Here is a 20,644-nt window from a genome sequence, read left to right on the forward strand (position 1 = left end):
GTATCCAGTTAGCAGACCAAGTAAACAGAGCACAGAGCAGCTCTCAGGAGGGATTTTAGAAACCCACCATTGGCTAGCAACCAATCATATGGCTGTACCTAATTGAAATTAGTCTGAGAAAATTGTCTAGAGTGATATATGGTGACTGGTGAGGATATATTGGACTTCTGACCTACAGAATTATAACATAATAAATTTGTGTTGTTTTAAGTCCAGAAGTTTGTGGTGATTTATTACCAGAGCAATGAAAAATAAATATATTTGTCATTATGATTTAGGACTTATGTCTAAGAGTAATGTTAATAGATTAAAAAAATTAAACTGATGTGATTTTAGTTTCCTGAACTCTTAAATTCCTTTACTGACTACCCCCATTATAACTGGAGGGGAGGGGTGAGGTGGAAGCCACCTCTAGGTGGTCAAGAGTGCTCAGGAGTCCCAGACAAACTGGAAAATGAAGTGAGAACTCAGCCCTTTCCAAGTATTTAAAGGACTGGTGAGAAGGGAAAGGAAATGGGGGATGGGAAAAGGAGTGGTGATGCAAAGGGGTATTGACCTCCTAACATCCCTGTGGAAGGGATGGTGTCAGGAAAAGTAATCCTTTACCTTTTAAGAGAGAAGTATGATGGTCTCATGCATCACTACAAGTTGAACAGAACATTTATTGGTTCATACTACCAGTGCATTTTCTTTTTCAAAAACTAAATCAAAATAGCATTTTTCTGTCTTTGCTGCAGTTGATCTTTTCCTGATCAAGCAAATAAGAGGCATCTGTAGTATGGTGGAAAGCAAAACAAACTTTTTCCTTCCTTTTTCTCTTGTTCCTCTTTTCCCCCAGATTTGATTCAAAAAGCATTAGGAACCAGGAGGAAGATGCAATTCTATTACTGATTGATAGTGGGAGTATTGGTAAGTCTGTGTCATTCTGAGTTTCTCTTTCCTTTTTGATAAAAGTCAGATAACACCTGCTCTGTCTATCTTCTGGAGCTGTTTATTTATTTAACACACTTGTTTGTTAAATAAAATTTGGTTGTTTGCAGCACAACCATATGTATTTGTTATCTGCACTGGATATACAGTGGTGAATAAGACATACATTAGCTCTTAGAGCTTACATTTTACTTGAAAAAAAGCTAATGAGGTAATACACCTGAAAACATTTTACACATTTTAATTAATTCTACTATCCTATCAGTCTATTTCAGTATGTGCAGTTTACTCTTTTTACAAATAAAACCTTTATGAAAGAGAGCAATATCTAAAAAGTTAAGTGAAGAACTGGCCCAGTAAAGGATTGATTCTTACTCTCTGTATATCATAGCTCCTGCTTAGAACAGAGTTTGAAAACCACTGGTCAAGCGGATAGGAACCTAGATCATGAATGCTTTTGTTCTAATAGATCCATAATTACTATGATCCATTTCATCAAATTTGGGATTGGTTACAAATGCTCACAGGTATCTTGAAATCAAGTAAGAGAAATAAATAAAATATATTTGAAAAAATCCATTCAGTATTTAAAATTTTTAGCTCTAATGCAAAAATGAAAATAATTATTCTCATAAAGCACATAATCCAAAAGATTACCCTAACTTGGTAAATTTAACTTCTATATAGTCTCTATCCATTCAGAACTGAAATGGCAAACTGGCATTTACCTTAACATTTTTGTTAATATGAAACATATATAATGGTACTATGCTCTATAACACACAATACTGACAGGAATATACACTGTTAAAACATAAAGAGAAATATTCTTAGAACTCAAAAGGAAAATTGTATTTTCTGACTATCTAGTCCCTCTTGTGACAAAATAATGGTATGACATGGCTTATATATCCATTCAACCCAATCCACCTTTCCCACTCTGAAAGATTTGGAAAGTAATTTAAGCATACAAAATATCTGCCCAATTAATATAAAGGAGAATATAGTAACAGCTTACAGTAATGGCTTACTGAACTTTTAAATAGTTCAGTAATTTAATTGGTACAACATGGAATTAAATTACTATATAATAAAGCTTAGATGTATGGACCCCAGTAATTCTACCATAATGCAGTCTCCCTTCACACCGAACAGGCTGACCACTTTAACCAAAAAATGAATTGTGACACTGTGTGACTTCCAAGGCTAGGGAATGACAAACATTGCAGCTTCTGCCTTGTTTCATTGGATCTCTCACATTAGGGGAAGTCATCTGCCGTTTCCTAAGGACACACTGTAAGAGCTCTCTAGAGAGGTTTACATGGCAATGAACTAAGTCTTCCTGCAAATAGACACTGAGGAACTGAGATTTCCCGCCATCAGCATGTGAGTGGGTCCTTTTGGAAATGGACACTCCAGTCTTGGTACAGCCTTCGGATGACTACAGCCCTTGCCAATTTCCTCGCTGTAACCTCGGGAGAGACATTGAGCAAGCGCCCAAGCCTACTTGTTCTGGATTTCTGACATGCAGAAACTATGTGGAAACATACATGTTTATTATTGTCTTAAGCTGCTAAATTTTAGGCAACTTGTTTGCATAACAGTAGATCTCTAATATGGTGAGTTTCAAAGTGCTCTGGGATTCCACAAGAGAAGAGATCACAACCAATATGGGGGGTCCAGGAAGAACTTAAGGAACATATAGAAAAAATAAAAAACAAATGGTGACCCCTGAATCCTGTGATTTTGGTCATGACACCCGACAATTAAAGTATAGAATTAAGAAATGACTATAGCAGGAGAGATATAACTGTATGTACTTGGAAGGACTGATGTGTGAGGAAAGACTAAAGTGAAGGACACAGCAAGCTCCCGTAAAGAACAAAAAGGGAAAAAAATCATCGAAGTCAGGCTTTGAATAGATAGTCTTTTAAATTCAAATTCCAGAATGTTATGATGAAGGACCATATTAAATCTAAGTGATGATGTGGTTTTTAGGCCAGTACATAAGGCCCTTTTTTCCCTGAGTCCACATTCAGAAACAACAATGAAATAAGATGTGAATGATCAATAAGGAGTGAGCTTTGAGCATGTTCTGAAGCTAAAGAGCACCAATCCAGGGCATGATAGTATCAGTCAAGTCTGATTTTTCTTTACCTCCCTACACTGCCGTCCCAATACTGGAGGAGACAGCAGGCAGTCCACTGTGGTAGGGGAAGGAATGAGGATAAACTGAACAAAATCTCTTTCCTACTGCAGCTTTCCAGCTTGAATGAGGCCTACACTACGGAAAGGAGAAATTTCAAGGGCCCATGAATATAATACTATTCATGGTTTAGGCTAAGGCACAAAAACGGTTATTCTAATTACCGAATTGTTGTGCTAATAAAAATGACCAAAGGGGTTTTTATTACTCTCAATATAACCAGTATTACCGTAGCACCTGCTTTTGTTTTTATTCAAGGTATAGGAAACAATAACTCCTAATGGGTTTGAATGCATGTAGGTGGGAGATAAAATTGTTTTTCTAAGTATGTCCAGTGGAATCCTTCTCTTTTGTTTAAGCGGTTATAATAACAATGCACTGGAGCAAACAATGGCCTAAATCTGTACCATGTGTATAATTGTGCTGGGTGCCTTCCCTCTGCTTTCTGGCTCCAGTCTCCACCTTTTCTCACCCTATTCTCAGTCCCCAAGGCTAACCTGTCTGGATCATGTAACCCCTGTGCTCCCTGGCTTCCGTTTGGGGCAGGCCACAGGCAGGCTTGGCAGGAGAGACTGGAAGGAGAGAGGAAGTGAGATCAGGATGTGTTTCCCCTGGCTCCCTCTTTCCAAGGTCACTTCACCTTGACTGAACTCAGCACTTCTCTCAAGGCATCTGACTCTTTAGGACTCTTGTTTGGAAACCTCTCTCTTCATTATCTCTTCAGACCAGGGCCCCAGGTCATTGCTTCATCTATTATCATTTGCCAACGCACAGTCTTTTATAAGTAGTCTTGCTGTGAATAAACCCTTCTCACCTTCTCCTATTTCAAATGAGCTGCCTGTTCGCTGCAGGAACTCTTAACTGACACAATAACATAACTTGCTTTGCTGACCTCCAAAATATTAATAGGAGAACTAAAGCCATAACAGTTATGAAAATGTTTACAGTAAGTTTAAATATAGAGCATAATTATTATTGTTTTTGTTTTGGATGGCGTTTTCAGTAATGTGTGAAGAAGTGAAGGAAAAGGTCCTTCAGAAAAATTCCAGGCCAATCACTAAAATCTTCCAATATTAAGGGTTCATTCAGTTAGTAGATACTATTTTGCCAGGGATATAATCATAGCTGCTTTCTTTTGTTTACATTAATGGGATAACCATTTATTAATAAACAAGTAGACTGAAGGAAGAAAATATTTTGGTCTTCAAAGCATAATTGAGTTAACTTTGCCCTGAGAATTAATTTGCACAGCCATCTGAAAATGAAGCTAGTGTCAAATTAGGCAAAAAAAAAAATTAAACATTATACAAAGTAGGAAATTATAGGTGGTTCTTTGCTTCTTCTTAATATGATCTGACATAGATTTTGCTTTGTTTAATTTTTATGATTATTTTCTTTTTAATTTTCCCCCAGCTATTCATTCATCCTTCCATTTCTATCTCTTCAAAAAACAGTAAAAGTTTTTTCTCTTCTCATTATTTTACAGTAACTGAAAATAAAATAAGGCATTTCATATGAGTTTTTAAATATGGGGTCATGTACCTATAATTTAGAGATCCATAAACATGATGGGAAATGTTACATCTGCAGTTTCGTTACCCTCTAATTGAAATACAGTATTTGCTTCAGTTATGAATGTAGGGGACAAATCACAATAGTATTAGTAGTGCCTTTTGTCATAAACAGAAATCACAGATACATTCAGATAACATTTTAGTCATTGCAGATACTTTGAAATTGTTTTTATTTTCAGTACTATCTGAAATTATTATTTTTTAGATCTCATAGATCCTATTTTATGTATCAATAAAGAAGTATAAATGTTTTTATACTACTGATTGATTTTTATTTTGATATTTTATTTTGATAATTCTGTTTCTATATATTGGTAAACTTTGAAATTCTATGAAATTTATCCACATAAAAATATTTCCTGAGAAAGGGACCATAGGTTTCACCAAAATGCCGAAATGGCCCATTACACATAAAAGCTTATGAATCACTGTATTAAGTGATGGATGAAATTTTTAGGGCTACAGTATGGAAAATGCATCTCAGACCGATCACATGCTTTTGGTGAGTATGAAAAGATAAGATATGCATGCCTGAGAAGGAGAAAAACTGATGGCATGTGAAAACCACAGGTGTTTGTAAGCAACAAAGAAAGTATGTGTGTACATTCACATATATTAAGGTAACAAGTAATTCCTGGACTTGTTATTCAAAACAAAATAAAGAAGGAGTAAAACCATCTGGATTAAAGGACAAAACTATTGTCTCATATAATGTGATCAAAGAACAGCAAAAACCTTATATACAGCTCTCCTAAGCAAAATTACTGTACTATTTATGGACCTTCTTTTTATGAGAGTTACAAAACTCTAAGCTGTACATGTTTGCTACTAAATATGTGAAAATATTCATTTTAGTCCTGTAACTTTATCATACATATTTAAAGGATGCTGAAATATCTTTGTAACAGATGATAGAAAATTTTAATCTTTTATCTTGTTTGGGTTACCATTACATTTTGAAAGAAATCTGAAATTATATTTCTATTAAATCTCAAGAATGTGTATAGAAAGAAGAATTTTAAGTAATAGCTATTACTTGTCTCTTGTTTTTTATCTCTCTAATATACAAACCAAATTTAATATTTGTTTAACACCAAGAAAGGTAATTCCTGGATAAAAAAATGAATCCTAAAGCAAACTCTCACCAGAAGTGCCCTTGGAATTTAATTTGATGGAGTAAAACAGCAACTCTCAAAAATGAAAACCTAAAGACAAAAATAAATTACATGTACATAAGAAATGGTTAATGTATATAGATCATTCTAAATAAATTCTAAATAAAATAATACTAACACTGGAGGTCACCTTTGTTGTTACGCCATGGAGTACCAAAAGAATGGCGTCTTTGTATTCTAATTGCATCCTCAATTTTTCAAGCTCCTGGGTAAACTTCTGTGCAAATACCTTAGCTCTCCTTAATACTTTAAACTTTCTGGCAGTAGTTGGAGATGAAGGGAAACGTAGAGAACAAGAGAAAAGAAAATGATCATTTTTGACTTCTGAAGATCATCAATTAGTCAGCTAAAATCCTTTCTTACTTTATACACCATTGGTTGGGACCTTCACAATCTGGCTCTAGAGATACTGACTAACCTAGGTTTTGCACTGCATAGTCAGTCCTAAAGGTAACAAAATGAATGTTTTTTGAATACAGTATCCCTGTGTAACTGAGGTAGTGCAGGGAATGGGGCAAGCATCGTGATTAACTTTTCCTGCCTATGATGAAAAATGCTGAGATAAAAATAGTATAGTAAGAACAGGAGGGACCCCATCTTAAGCCTAAGATTCCGTTTTAAAAAGTAGAGAGTTGAGAAGTAAAATTCCTAACATATTCTCTGGTAATCAGACAATAACCCAACAGCCTATATCTTAAGGCAGGGCAGGCAGTCTTAACTGATATATTTGCACTCTTTGAAGGTAACCACTATCTTAAAAGAAGAACAGGAAAAATAAATCCCTTGTTTTGTGGTTTATTTAGAAAAATTAGCTGAAGGACTGATAATAAAGGAGAAGAGACATGGTGTCTCTCACCAGAGATAAGCATCTCGAGACCACAAGCCAAGCCTATGCCCAACAACCTCCCCTCTGCCCTTTGCCCCATTCTTGAAAGCCTTAGAAGACAGAACCCCCGACCTTTCAGTGCTCCTCCTGAGGACTCCCGCACTTTCCTTTAAGTGCGTACTTTCAAATACAGCCTTTTCACTGCTGAAATTATTGCGTTTTATTTCTTTGCTATTTCATTTTATTTCCAAGTCTTCACTCTGTCTCTGCTTTACTCCTGATAAGTAGGAAGGGGCTGCTAAGAGCTCAGATTTTGGGCCTGCATATTTCCATCATCTGGGTGACCCGGATGAAACTGCAGCTGTGCGATCTGCTCTTAGTAGCCTGCCTGAAAATCTCCTTTCTTTGGGAAGTTCTCAGAACATGATCTCACTCCATCCTGTGCTCTGTGACTTCCTCAAATCCTGGGGTAGTAGGGGTTAGTCTCTGTGCTGTGCAGATCCAAGTGGACACAGGATGGCAGGTGACCCTGGTTTCAAAAGTTGGTAAGGGAATCTGCCCTAGGCTGAGAACTTTCCCACTTTCCCTCAACAGTTACCTGTTCTCTGCTGCCTGCACGGCAGCTGCCATTCTCTGCTGCTCTTGCTTTAATGAATTCCTTCCTTACCTACACTTGTCTGACCTGCTCGAGAATTCTTTCTCACCCAGAGTCAAGAACCTCCCCTGTCTAGGTTGAGGTTTCTTCTAGTGCTTCCTTTACCTAGTGTAGAGGGAGAGAGCCCCCCAGACGCAGCTGCCCGGCAACATCACCTCAACTCCTTCCCAATTTCATTTCTTATCATGTTTCCTAGTATCTGATACTGAGCGCAAACCATGCTATTCCCGTTCCCAAGAATATGCCCTGAACATTCAAGACTGTAAACCATCTCTTACTTGATTTCCTCTCAACAGAATGTTTGTTGTTAATCCACTTAAACTTTCAAAAGCAGTACTAGTTATTTGGGTTAAATTTGTTATTACTGTTGAATATGGGTAGTCATCTTTTTTCACCATCTTGAAAATTATCAGAAAAGGACCCATAATCTCTTCAAATAGTGATTTGACCTCCCCACTAAACTCTCATTAGATTGACATGTGTGTTACAATTCTTTGTTCTGTTCTCAATCTCTTTGTAATATATATTCTGAGTTATTTCCTTAGCCTTATCATATGATGAATTTATTTATTCTTCTATCAGGTCTAATCTGCTGATTATTTTATTGCTAGTTTCTTTTTTTTTTTTAACTGATCATGGATCATTTCAGACACATGCCAAAATAGAATAGTATAATGAGCTCTCATGTATCAATCATTCAAATTGAGCAATCACTGATTTATGGCAAGTCTTTCATCCATTTCATTCTTACTCCTGTATTATGTTGAAGCATGTCCAATATAAATACTTCCAGCTAAATATTTAAATGAGAATTCCTGTTACTTTTAATGTAATCATAGAGCCATTTTCATATTTGAAAGTACACAATAATTACTTAATATCATCAAGTAGCCACTGTTCATATTCAGTGTTTACTTAAAATTATCATGTAGCCACTGTTCATATTCAAAATTGTTTCTTTTCTATGTTAATTTTTAAGCAAATCATTGCTTGAATCAGGGTCCCAAAATATTGTAACTGATTAATAAGTGTCTTATTAGATAAGTGTCTTATTTAATCTTTAGGAGCCCCTTCATCCTCTATCTCTTTTTCCCCCCTCCAAATCCTTGTAATTTATTAATTGAAGAAACTGGATTATTCATCCTGCAGTTTCCTACAGTGTGAATTTTTTTTTTTTGCATTCCTGAAGTGTCTCTGAAGTCATTTATCTGTCTTCTATATTTCCTGAAAACTGTAGGTGGATCTAAGGCAAGACTTTTCTTTTTTTTAAATTCTATTTTATAAGTGGTGTTGAGTTCTTTCATTAGTTAGCATATACTAACTTGCTGCTTTTCTTCTTGTGGTGCTAGTAGTAACTGATCTTTGTTTAGATCCATCATTTCATTAGGGTTTACAAAATAGAGATTTTAATTCTATCATTCCTTCTTTTATAAGCTGGAATAATTCTATAAAGAGGAATTTTTACTTCATTTACTTGTACTTATCTCCCTACCTACCTATTATTTATCATTTTTTTTTCATTGCTTTAGCTGTAAAAAATCTATAAAGAGAAAATTCCCCCTTATCTATTCTTAGTTACTTAGTGGTACAGTTCACATTAGAAAAGTAGGTTTAATAATATCTTTATTTACAAGTTTTCAAAACAATGAACTGAATTCTCCCAAGATGAATAATAATCTTTAAGACATACTTTTGAATTCAGAGATTTAAACACATTTAATGCATTATAGTTAATGTTTTTAATTAATGCTCAGATTATCATACTTTGGCCAGTGGGAACCTCTTCTAATTGGCTCCTGAGTCCTTTAAACCTGACTTTAATTACAGCAAACTTCCTAACTATCAGGTATGAAAAGATATTTAAGCTCAATTTGTACATTTTCTGTCCTCTTCTTCCGGAGGAGCCCTTGCTCCTTAAGTGAGAAGTAGTATTGTGAGATGGCAATCTGGGCACTAAGGTTGCTCATTGCCGCTAGGTCAGTAACTGTTTTGTAGAACTTTCAAGGTACAGACAGAATCATGAGCTCATGCTGATAGTAATTCACAAACATTAGTTCATACTAATATGAATGTTTCACGGACATTCCTGGGATCTTAATGAGGAGGAGTTTTTATTTTATTCAACATGTTCACCATACAACTTTATCTTATTTCTATTCTGTGCTGTGAATCCCAGTTTAATTGGCACCAGGAATTGCAGAACTAGAGTTTCATGAATATTTACTTGCTTTTCCCACAATATACAATCGACAATCTCAGAATAGCAATACCAATAGTATTAATAGCAGTATAATTTCTGAAAATAATTTTTAAGATTTTTCTTTCTTTTTGGACTGCCTTTTCTCACATGTTTCACTAGGTCTGTACAAATTGCTTTATTTCATTACTTGGAATAAATTTTGTTAGTGCAATAATGCCATCAACTGGAATATATGTTTAATTTGTTTCAGTTATTTTTTAATATTTAGGTATAACAACTTAATATTTATTTTTGTCATATCATTATGTAAAACTATTTAAATAGTTTCAAAGTCAAAATAGTATTATTATTTATATGTCTAGCTTTATTTTTGATCCCTTTATCCCCTTTTCTATTTTTCCCCATAGATTACCATTTAAAAATATTTTATATTTGTCCTTTTACTTTTTAAATCTGTGTTTTTATTTGTATTGCCATGTAACATATTATACTCACTCTTATCCATCTTGTTGTTACTAATTAACAAAGTCATAAAACTCACCCTACAGCAGTATATAGAGATATCCCTATCCCTCTTTTTTATAGCTGTTTAGTAATAATTCATTTGCCAATGTCATAGTTTATTCAACGAATCCCTTTTTTGATTAACATTTGTGCATTTTGTTTTGGCAAACAGTCCTAAAATGAATAGCCTTGGGCATACATCTTTTTTTTAAACATGTTTTTGATAGTGAGATTCCTAGAAGCAAGAATGTTGGGCTAAAGGGTAGGTGTCTATGTACTATTGCTGGTATGGTGAGCACCTCCCTGGGAGCTCCACTGGGCATTCCAATCAGCAACATGTGGGGGTGCCTTTTCCTCATAGCCTCACTAATTAGTTTGTCTTTTTAAATGGATTTTGCCAATTTAGTGAAAATTACTGTCAGTCAAGTGTTACTCTGCTTTTTTTTTTTCTTATGAGAATTGTTGGCATCTTTTCACATGATAAGTGATTTACATTTCTTTTTTTCTATGAACTCTTTTTTTCTACCCCATATTCCTATAGCCTTGTTCTTTTTCTTCCCTAAGTTTTTCCATATTAAATATATTAACCTTTTGTCTTTGATATAAGTCACAAACATTTGTTCAATTTTTTTTTCTTTGCTTTATGGTATCTTTTCTTGTGGCAACTTGTAAAAAAATATGTAATTAATCAAATATCTATTTTACCCTTAATTTTTCTGGATTGTGCATTGGAATTTGGAAAATTTTATTTACTCCCTCACTGAACAGAAATTCACCAATGTTTCCTTCTAGTACACATATGGGCTACACTGATATTCACATATGAGATGAATTTAAAGTTTCCTTTTATGAATGCAATGCTTGTGATTTGGGGGATCAGTATTATATTTGTTTCAGAAAATGAATGGAAAGTTTACTTTATCTATTATTATCTGAAAAGGTAAAGTAACATTGGGATTATCTGATACCTTTTAGATTTTGTAAAATTCTGTGAAATATCAAGATCTGGTGCTTTCTCTTGGCAAGCTCTTTTAAAATTAAAAAATAAAAGGAAAGAAATCTCCATGGCAATTGGACTTCGGGTATCAATGTTAGTAAATTATATTTTTCTAAAATTTTATTCATTTTTTTCTAGGTCTTCAATTTACTTACATAGAGTTCAGCGAAATAGTTTTCTATTCATTTTTTTAAGTTCCTCTGTTTTGATGGTTGTTTTCATCTTGTCATTTCTAATTTTGTGTATTTGCTTTATACTTTTTTCTTAGAACAACTAGTCCCTTGTCCTGTTGATTTAAGAAAAAGTTTGCATTTATTTTTAATATCCTATATTTTGCTTTACAAATTTGATTTCAGCTTTCTTCATTGTTAATTTCTACCTTTTGCTTTTTTGTTCTGCTTTCTTGGCTTGATTTGCTGTTATTTCTAGATTTTTGTTCTGTAGTTTTGCTTTATTCTTATTACTGTTATAATGCTGATTTTCACCTGATATTTGCTTTATCTGACCATTACATTTTCATTATTATTATTTTCAATAAAGTGTGTAATTTTTTGTGTTTCTTTTTGATCTAATAACTGTTTAATAACATGGTATTATACTTTCTAGGTAAAAGTGCCTTCCTCTTTTCTGGTTTTGTTTATGTATTTTTTTAGAATTTCTCGAGGGTCTTTCACCTCAGATATGGTATATTTTGTGAATATTCCATATGTACTGGAGAAGTTATATTTTATATTACTAAAGCTCAGAGCTTTATGGATTAAATTTTATATGTCTTCTATTAACTTTAAAAATATAATTTGCTTTGGATTTTTTTTAAAAAAAGGGTTAAAGTCTCCTATTATTAACATATTTCTATTTCCTAGCATTCTCTGCAGTTTTTCATTGATATATATTATACTTTTTTGGTTTTTATGTTTTTCCTACTATAATTTGTCTATTCTTCTATTGTCAACCTTTCCAAATATCTGTATTTTTAGTTGTGTCTCTTAAATACAGAAGTGTTAGAATTTCCTTTATCCACCATTCTGAAAATACTTGTATTTTAATAGGTAAGTTATATCATTTACATTTATTGATATGATCAAATGTTTCTGCAATCTATCATATTTTAAATATCATGTTTATATAACCAGTCTTTAATATAAAGCTTTTCACTGTGTCCTACTTTTTGTGGTCTCTTTTTTTATAGGAGAGTTTTAATATTTATTCTTATGGTCATTTTTGTACTGATATTTTCATATGAAAACTTTGGTCCTCTCTTTTAAATTTTTATCTTGTGTTCCTTAGTAAAATATTCATTAAATTTAATTTGTAATCTTTTATTTTCCTTCTCCATGTCCCCGAGCAACCATTTGTAGTAATGACATTTTATTCCAAGTTAATAGCCATGAAGCAATCAAAAACTCATTCTAAATGTTATATTCTCACTACTGTCCCTGAATTGCTTGACACTTTGAGGTATTTTACTGTCAGACTCTGTAACTATCACACATGGCCCTCTTGTCCCTGCAGCCAGCTTTTCACTTTAATATTAAAGTTATGCTCACACCAATTGTTATGATCATATCTCTCTAGTCATTTTGGTTGCCTGAAGAAACTCATTGACTAGCTTCTTTAGGAATTGCTCCTGGGAACAGTATACCCTAATTTTTGCATGTTTGCAGTAGTTTATTTTGGAAAATCTGTCCGAATGGCCATTAAATGCTTTCCAATTTACCTTTATTTCTTATAAGCTGAGCTATGTTAGGTAGATAAATTAAACCTCCTAATATAGTTTCCCTTTATGACACTTCCTAAGGAAATTATGATGAAACTTCAATATAGAATATATATACTTGTAATATTGATGCAATATATATTTGGTACATATGCTATATATTTATGTTATAAATTCATATATAAACATTTACATATAACACATATTAATTTTCAAATTATTTAGTAGACTATGTTGCAAGATCCAAGAATTAAGTAAATAACAATTATTAAAAGGCACAGTATTTTGTCCTTGGAAAGTCCACTTATCCCTTGGATTTCCATGGTTTTCTTTGTAACATATGTTCTTTAAATATATCAATTCTTGCTTTATATTTTAATCCATTATAAGTATTTCTAAATTTCCTAATATTATGTGATTTATTTGAGGGGCAGATACTATATTTCCCTCCTCTTTTTCACCAGAGCCCAACATTGTGCCTAGGATATAAGTGAAACTCATTTATATTTCTTTAATTAAAGTAGGGTCTGAATTTCAAACTATACGTGTGCAGTTATTTTTCAATTACAGTAAGATAAACTACAGTTCCCAAGTAATAATTTTATTTCCTAGTGTAGCTTTGAGAATCTTTGAAAACAGAAGCCCAGCAAACTGCATCCTGTGTGCTGAGAACCACTGAGCGCAGCAGTCATGGAGCCATGAACGAGCATGACAGTCCTAGAACTCCAAGTGTACAGGTAAGACTGGACTGAAGGATGTGGAGACGAGTGCACAAAGAAACGAGACGCCAGGTTATTAAATTCTCTGTAGGATTTGCTAAGGAGTTTGCATTTATCTTGTAAGCAACATTTCTCCCCAAACATTTGGTGTTAAATGATCCACTTGCTAGCACAGTAGATGATACATTGTCACTAAAGCAGTGGTGACGGGGATAGAGGTGGAGATGAGGAAAGACTAGAGAAAGAAAAACATGACAAAGAATTGAGGCCAGAATTAGGAAAACCTTAATGGAAGAGGATATTCTGGATAGATTTAAGATACAAAACAAATAGGATTTAAAGAATTTTGTGACAAATCGAATATTTAAGGTGAGCAGAGGGAATTCTGGTGAGCAAAAGGAGTCTTAGTAAATTCCTCAGATTCCTGACTTTGGTAATTGATGGTTCTTGTACCACTGCTAATGTAAATCATACAGAACCAGGAACAGATACTGAAGGGGTAGAAAATGAATTAAGTTTAGGATGACTGCTCCAAACTACTGACAGTTACTCAATAATTAAAGGGAGATTTAATTACTGTAATTCTAATATAATAATTGGTAGTTTAGAAAGCACTCATTTGATTTTTATTGAGGTTAAGTAATCATCCCCGTTTTACAGATAAATAACCTGAGGATCAAGATAAGATTCTTGTATAAGTCACTTGACTAGACATGATCAGAAATTTGACTTAAACACATGCTATGACTGTAAGTCCCCAGAGGTCTTCACTAACCTCTTGGTATAGGTAGAGTGGACTCATTCAGCTATTTCAGAAAGCTTTGTATCAAGGGTAAAAATAAAATGGTATTCTGGTTATCTTTATTAAACAGAAAACTCAAATGACCATAACATTTATCCCAAAGCATACACATCTCCCCTTACCTCCCAAATACTTAATGTCTTATAATTTTATATCTGCAATAGATTCTTCTTCAGGAGATATTATCACGAAACTATTAGCACCTCCTATAGCAGTCATTTTGCTCCCTAAACAGTTACTTCCAAAGCTGTAAAGTTAAACTCACAAGCTAGCTAAAACACTGTCAACTCTGCTTACCTACAAGATTTTCATTGTATTTTTGAAGTGGAATTCTGTCTGTTTTGGAACCCAGAATGGAAGAATTAGAAAATGAAAACATTCCTTCTCCAAGAGTTCACTTACCTCTGTTTACCTTTATGTTCTACAGAGCCAGCTGAGAGTCTGTCCAGAGGAGACCCAAAGCCAGAGAAGCTCCTTTTTTTCTTTGTTTCAATCACATCATTCTCTAGAGACACAAATTCATCAAGAAGCAAGAATTTTGCTGCCAGATCAGTGGCTGATTTTTCTTCCCTAGCTGTGGGTGGTGACTGCACATCTGTGACACTCAAGTCAAAGACCTGTTGGGCAGGAAATGTTGTTGCATTCACTAAGAAAAAGAAACCTCGAATGTGTACAATAATCTGCATTTTCCTTTTGCTACCTTTAGCTGACATGCCTGTCATGACACTTGATTTCTTGTGGAGTCATGCTCCAGAGAGAAAGACTTTCAGGGACCATAACACATAGAGAAGAGGTATATCCAAAAGAAGTTAAAGGAAAACAACAACAACAACAACAACAACAACAACAACAACAACAACACACACACACACACAAAAAAAGGGGGAACTTTTATTTAAAGTTCTGACTCTAAAATTTAGTATATAACTAATCATTTTTTCCGATTGTTTCTAAGGAACAACTACATCATCCTTTCTGATTACTCCCATAGCACTTTATCTATCAGTCTTCCATCACTGCACTCATTACAGTTTCCTTTTTATTAGACTGGTTATAATACATTTGGATTGCTTATTAGATAGTGAGTAATCTGAGGATAACGATTGAGTCTCATCAGTCTTTTATTTGCTCTATTCACTGCTTTGCCCAGTATTTTGCTTATAGTTAGTACTCAGTACATTTCTGATGAATATTTATTGAGTGAATTATAAAGAAAAATAAAACTCATGCTATCTTTTTTCCATCACTCATACATACCTTATTGATTTAAGTCACTGAGCTCCCACTAGGCACCAGGTTCTACATTAGATGCCAGGTGCATAAAAATTAACACAATCCAGTCTCTGACTTCAGGTTGCTTACTAATTCCATTCCTGTGATTTATTAACAAATATTCATGTGTCTCCAATGAGTTAGTGCTAGTACAGTGACTTTACTGTCCCATTTCTTGTTTATTTATTTGTCTACTACACATATTGAAACTTTGTACTCCATCCAAGTCTTAAAAGTAAGGGTGTTTAGTTGCTGAAGTCTATCTTTTCTTTTTCTAAGCCCAATGACAGCATTCAACAAAAAGTGCTCCTATTGACAATTCAAATCATTGTGTAATACAGGGGATATTACTTCTTTTCCAGAAGTCTGCGAGTATTCTCTGATGGGAAAAGACTTCCGCTTGAGGGATCTCATCTTTTTCTTTATGTTCTGTCTTTCTTCTTGGATTGTTTCTTCCATTCTCTTTCTATTCTCTTTTTCCTCAATAAAATGAGTGGCATTTTCCAAGCCTTTCCATCATTGGCTCCAGCAACTCTCTTTTGAAATACTTATAGTCTGTCACATACAGACTCAAAACTATGGAGCTTCCTCTTTCCTAGACCAGTCAAGTCTGCAGTAAGTCTGGTCAGTTCTTGCAAGACCTCTCTTACTCCTGCTCTGACTCCCTTCACTAGTGATTTGTATCAGGTCCTCTTTACCATATAGTATACATTCTTAATTACCTTGTAATAACTTGTTTCTCTAGCTCCCTTTTTTCTATTCTTTACAGAATAGTGCCATAAAGTTAATTGTCTCCAAACACCACTTTCCTCATATAAAGAAAACAAAAAATCCCTCATAACTCTTTGTAAATTATCCTGTGAAGTCCTCAATATGATGCCAAATTCCTCTTAAATATCAACTTCTATTACTTTCCTATGTAAGCTTGACAATATAGAAACTGGAGAAGGATGCTATAATAATGAGAAAGAAATTAAAGAACAGGTGACAAAACTTCAAAGGGCCAAGAAAGATTATTAGCTCTCAGAACATCCTTCCAACTAACATATAAAATAGAGTTTTGTTTCTTTTTAAAGATATTCTTAACTCTCAGATTAAAAAAACTCATATAAAACTTGTCCTTTGGTGAAGTGCCTTTCAGATTATTGTTTTACATTATTTAAAAAGTACAAACAACAATTTTTAATAAGATCAAAGAAGCCAAATAATTTTTTCTCTGTGCAGAAATGTCCTTACACTTCTTTTCCTTTGTATTTTAGTCATGGCAGCAAGAAAAAATTTGTACAATAATAGAAAGTTTTATCAAAACTACTCAAATTCTGATATGTAAACAATTTCAAGTTTTACACCAAAGTACTTCATCTTGATGTAATTGATTGAATTATAAATATGGCTGAAATGACAATGAATTTTCATTTATGCTTTTTTGTTCAAGGAATACAAACCTTTATTATTATTTCCAGTTTTTCTGACAGTTAGATAACTGGCTTTATCTGAATTCATAGTGAGAACAATAGAAAAAAAGCCTATTTCCTTGATTTATCTTATCAAGTCACCTCCCTATCTATCAGCAGCACTTACTTCTGATGCTAGTAGAAATGGCTTATGTTCATTAAATATATATGGTCCCCATGAACAGACACTTCTCCAAATAAGAAATTCAGATGGCCAACAGGCACATGAAAAGATGCTCCACATCGCTTATCATCAGGGAAATGCAAATTAAAACAGCAATGAGATATCATCTCACACCAGTTAGGATGGCTAGCATCCAAAAGACTAGCAACAACAAATGTTGGTGAGGATGCAGAGAAAGGGGAACCCTCCTACACTGCTGGTGGGAATGTAAATTAGTTCAACCATTGTGGAAAGCAATATGGAGGTCCCTCAAAAAACTAAAAATAGGAATACCATTTGACTCAGTTATTCCACTCTTAGGAATATACCCAAAGTGAACAAGATCACAGATTCAAAAAGACATATGTACCCCTGTGTTTATTGCAGCACTATTTACAATAGCCAAGATATGGAAGCACTTAAGTGTCCATCAGTAGATGAGTGGATAAAGAAGATGTGGTACATATAAACAATGGAATATTATTCAGCCATAAGAAGAAAACAAATCCTACCATTTGCAACAACATGGATGAAGCTAGAGGGTATTATGGTCAGTGAAAAAAGCCAGGAGGAGAAAGACAAGTACCAAATAATTTCCCTCATCTGTGGAATATAAGAACAAAGCAAAAACTGAAGGAACAAAACAGCAGCAGACTCACAGACTCTAAGGAGGGACTAACAGTTACCAAAGGGAAAGGGGGTAGGGAAGGTGGGTGGGAAGTGAGCGACAAGGGGATTAAGGTGTATTATGATCAGCACACATAATGTAGGGGGATCACGGTGAAGGCAGTAAAGCACAGAGAAGACAAGTAGTGGCTCTATAGCATCTTACTATGCTGATGGACAGTGACTTCAAAGGGGTATGTGGGGGGACTTGATAATATGGGTGAATGTTGTAAAAACCTTCATAAGATTGTATATAAATGATACCTTAATAAAAAAAATACGGTCCCTTAACCTAGTTTCCATTACCTCTGTTGCTACATCCGCTGAGAGGACTTTTCCTGAACTCCATAGCATCAATGTCACAGTCAGGATAAAATGTGCACTTGCCAATCTCCAGTCGAGCATCTGAAGGTCACATACATCAGGATTAACATTATTAGTTTTGTGTATAAAGGTAGAAAGCAAAAGTTCCTATAAAGCTTGTTAAACATAGGGTATAGACCAAATTATTCAGCTTCTATGTGCTGGAGTACATCTCTGCAAAACTTAAGTAATAATTAATAGAAGCTGTCAATTTCCTGGAATGAATTCTCTAAAGGCTTCATTTCCATGGAAACCTAAATTGGGGTTGAACAGCTATAATCATAATTTAATTAGAACTAACCCAAGTCTGAGAAATCTAGTCTGTATAATTTTATTATTTGGCTGCCTAATTCAGGGATTACAACCTCATGTACCTACAGGGAAATCCATGAGATTGGCCAAGTATGAGAGCATGCAGCCTGATGAGGTTTGTGGTGAACCACAGAGAATGTGCTGTACTTAGAAGCACTTAAATTAAAAATTTCAATAACACCACATATTGAATAGGAGAATATTTTTATGTCCTGTGTTTTGTAGTATCTCAAGCAAAATTCAAAGGTAGACATCTTATAGCAGAAATGTCAGATTTCATTATTATCAAAACTGAAAACTTCTATATGGTAAGATAAAGCAAATAAAGTTTAGAAAATTACAAATGCAATCTATTTTCAAGATATATAAAAAAAGAAAGATTAGAATTTTGAATATTCAAATTATTATAAACTTAAAAAAAATACACATGCAAGTAAAAATGGGCCGAAGTTATGAATGGATATTTCATAGGAAAGGAATAGCTTAATGGAAGACAAACATCCAAAAACATACATAACCTATTTAAGGCCAAAAAAAAAAAAAAAGAGAGAGAGAGAAATGATATACTAGTTCATATACAATGTTAGAATGGTATTTGGAAACAGAAAAACTTAAGCAATGCTGGTGAAGTTGGAAATGGATCAGTCACTTGGAGAAAAACGGACAATAACTGAATGGTTGAAAAAGGTCATTTTCTAAACAGAACGTATTTATTTTACTTCCTGTATATAGCCCAGAGAAACTCTTACAAATGTGTAAGGAGATCCGTATGTGAAAAACTGAAATCAACCTACCTACCATACTCAAGAAGAAACTGATTTATCATTTGGGGTATTTCATATTATGTACTCAAAGCGAATGACTTAACCATGTAATATATGTGTGCCTACTGTTAAAACAATTGACTTAAATGTTATGTTTATATGCATAGATTTCAAGGAAACACTTTAGGGGGCAAATGGGAAGTTATAGAAAATGCATATGGCATGCTACTAGTTACCTAAATTGGAAATAACACAAAGCAATTCCATATATTTAGAAATCTATACATATAATTAAAGTATAAATCAGTGGAACTTGATTCATGACTATGATTGCCTCTACAGAGGGAGGGAAGTAAATAAGAGTATGGAAGGAATCATAAGAGACTAACTTTTTATCTATAATTTTTTAAAAAGAAAATATGTCTAAATATTACATTTATAAATTCTGTGTAGTAAGCACAATGATGTGTCATTTATAAATTCATGGTTTTTTAAGCTTAAAAAATCTCTATAGCCAATTAAAGCTGATCTATGGCCTATCACAGGTTTGCTCGCTGCCAGCCTGACCGCTGGTAAAGGAGGAGGTGTTGCCTGGCATAGGGAAGATCACAGGCTGTGGGCTACAACAGAATGAACTTGAACCACTTAGTGTGTGGTATTGGGATAGTCCCCTAGTCCATCCTTTATGAATGAGAAGTCTCTGCAAATCTATTTCCTTAAAAAAATCATTTGGAAAGCCCCAGGGAGCAAAAAGGAAGGGATTCTAGGCTGGATTTGAAGAACTGGTTTAAATCTACTTTTTGCTTGAGTGTGACCTTGGATGTGTGTCATTTAACCTAGTTGGGCTTTATTTTCCATATTTGTGAAGTGAGGAGTAATTCTCACATCAAAAGAGCTTTAAGAGTCTTGGATTGATTCATGTATAACTTCTTAATCCAATATAGAATGTATAACATACGTGAAATAACATTTATACAGTATCACTAAATATTTCTTTAATAACTACATTTGCTTTGGTGTGACCTAAGAAGATTTTTCTGAAACTTCTTTAAAATACTGTTGCTGTGAAAACAGTGTAGATTTTTGTAATAAATGTTATTTGCTGTAATACAGACAGATAAGTACTTTACATAGAGTGGCATCTGCATTAATCATGTCTATTATGACTTAGAATGGAGAAAAACTATTTTAGCTTTGTCAATAACATTCATTTATCAAATATAATTTTAATTTTCATGTGATGCAGTCTAGACTAATTTCTTCATTACATTACCAATTAGTCTATTTTGGAATCTTGTCACATCATGTTAGTGATTAGTGACTTCTCTATATTCCACCCTTTCTG

At 33.9% G+C, this 20,644-nt stretch overlaps 1 protein-coding gene across 1 annotated transcript in view; it reads right to left on the reverse strand.

The window, feature by feature from the left end:
- The window catches only part of OSTN (osteocrin), a 36,987-nt gene that overhangs the window by 8,672 nt on the left and 7,671 nt on the right, over positions 1-20,644 (reverse strand). Inside the window, exons 3-4 of the mRNA XM_017672189.3 lie at positions 18,167-18,265; positions 14,708-14,922 (exon numbers count right to left, since the gene is read on the reverse strand). Coding sequence (XP_017527678.2) covers positions 14,708-14,922; positions 18,167-18,265 — 314 coding nt within the window. The remainder of the gene's footprint in view (positions 1-14,707; positions 14,923-18,166; positions 18,266-20,644) is intronic.

This window comes from Manis javanica, chromosome 3 (genome assembly GCF_040802235.1).
Source record: "Manis javanica isolate MJ-LG chromosome 3, MJ_LKY, whole genome shotgun sequence".
In the NCBI taxonomy this organism is placed as follows: domain Eukaryota; kingdom Metazoa; phylum Chordata; class Mammalia; order Pholidota; family Manidae; genus Manis; species Manis javanica.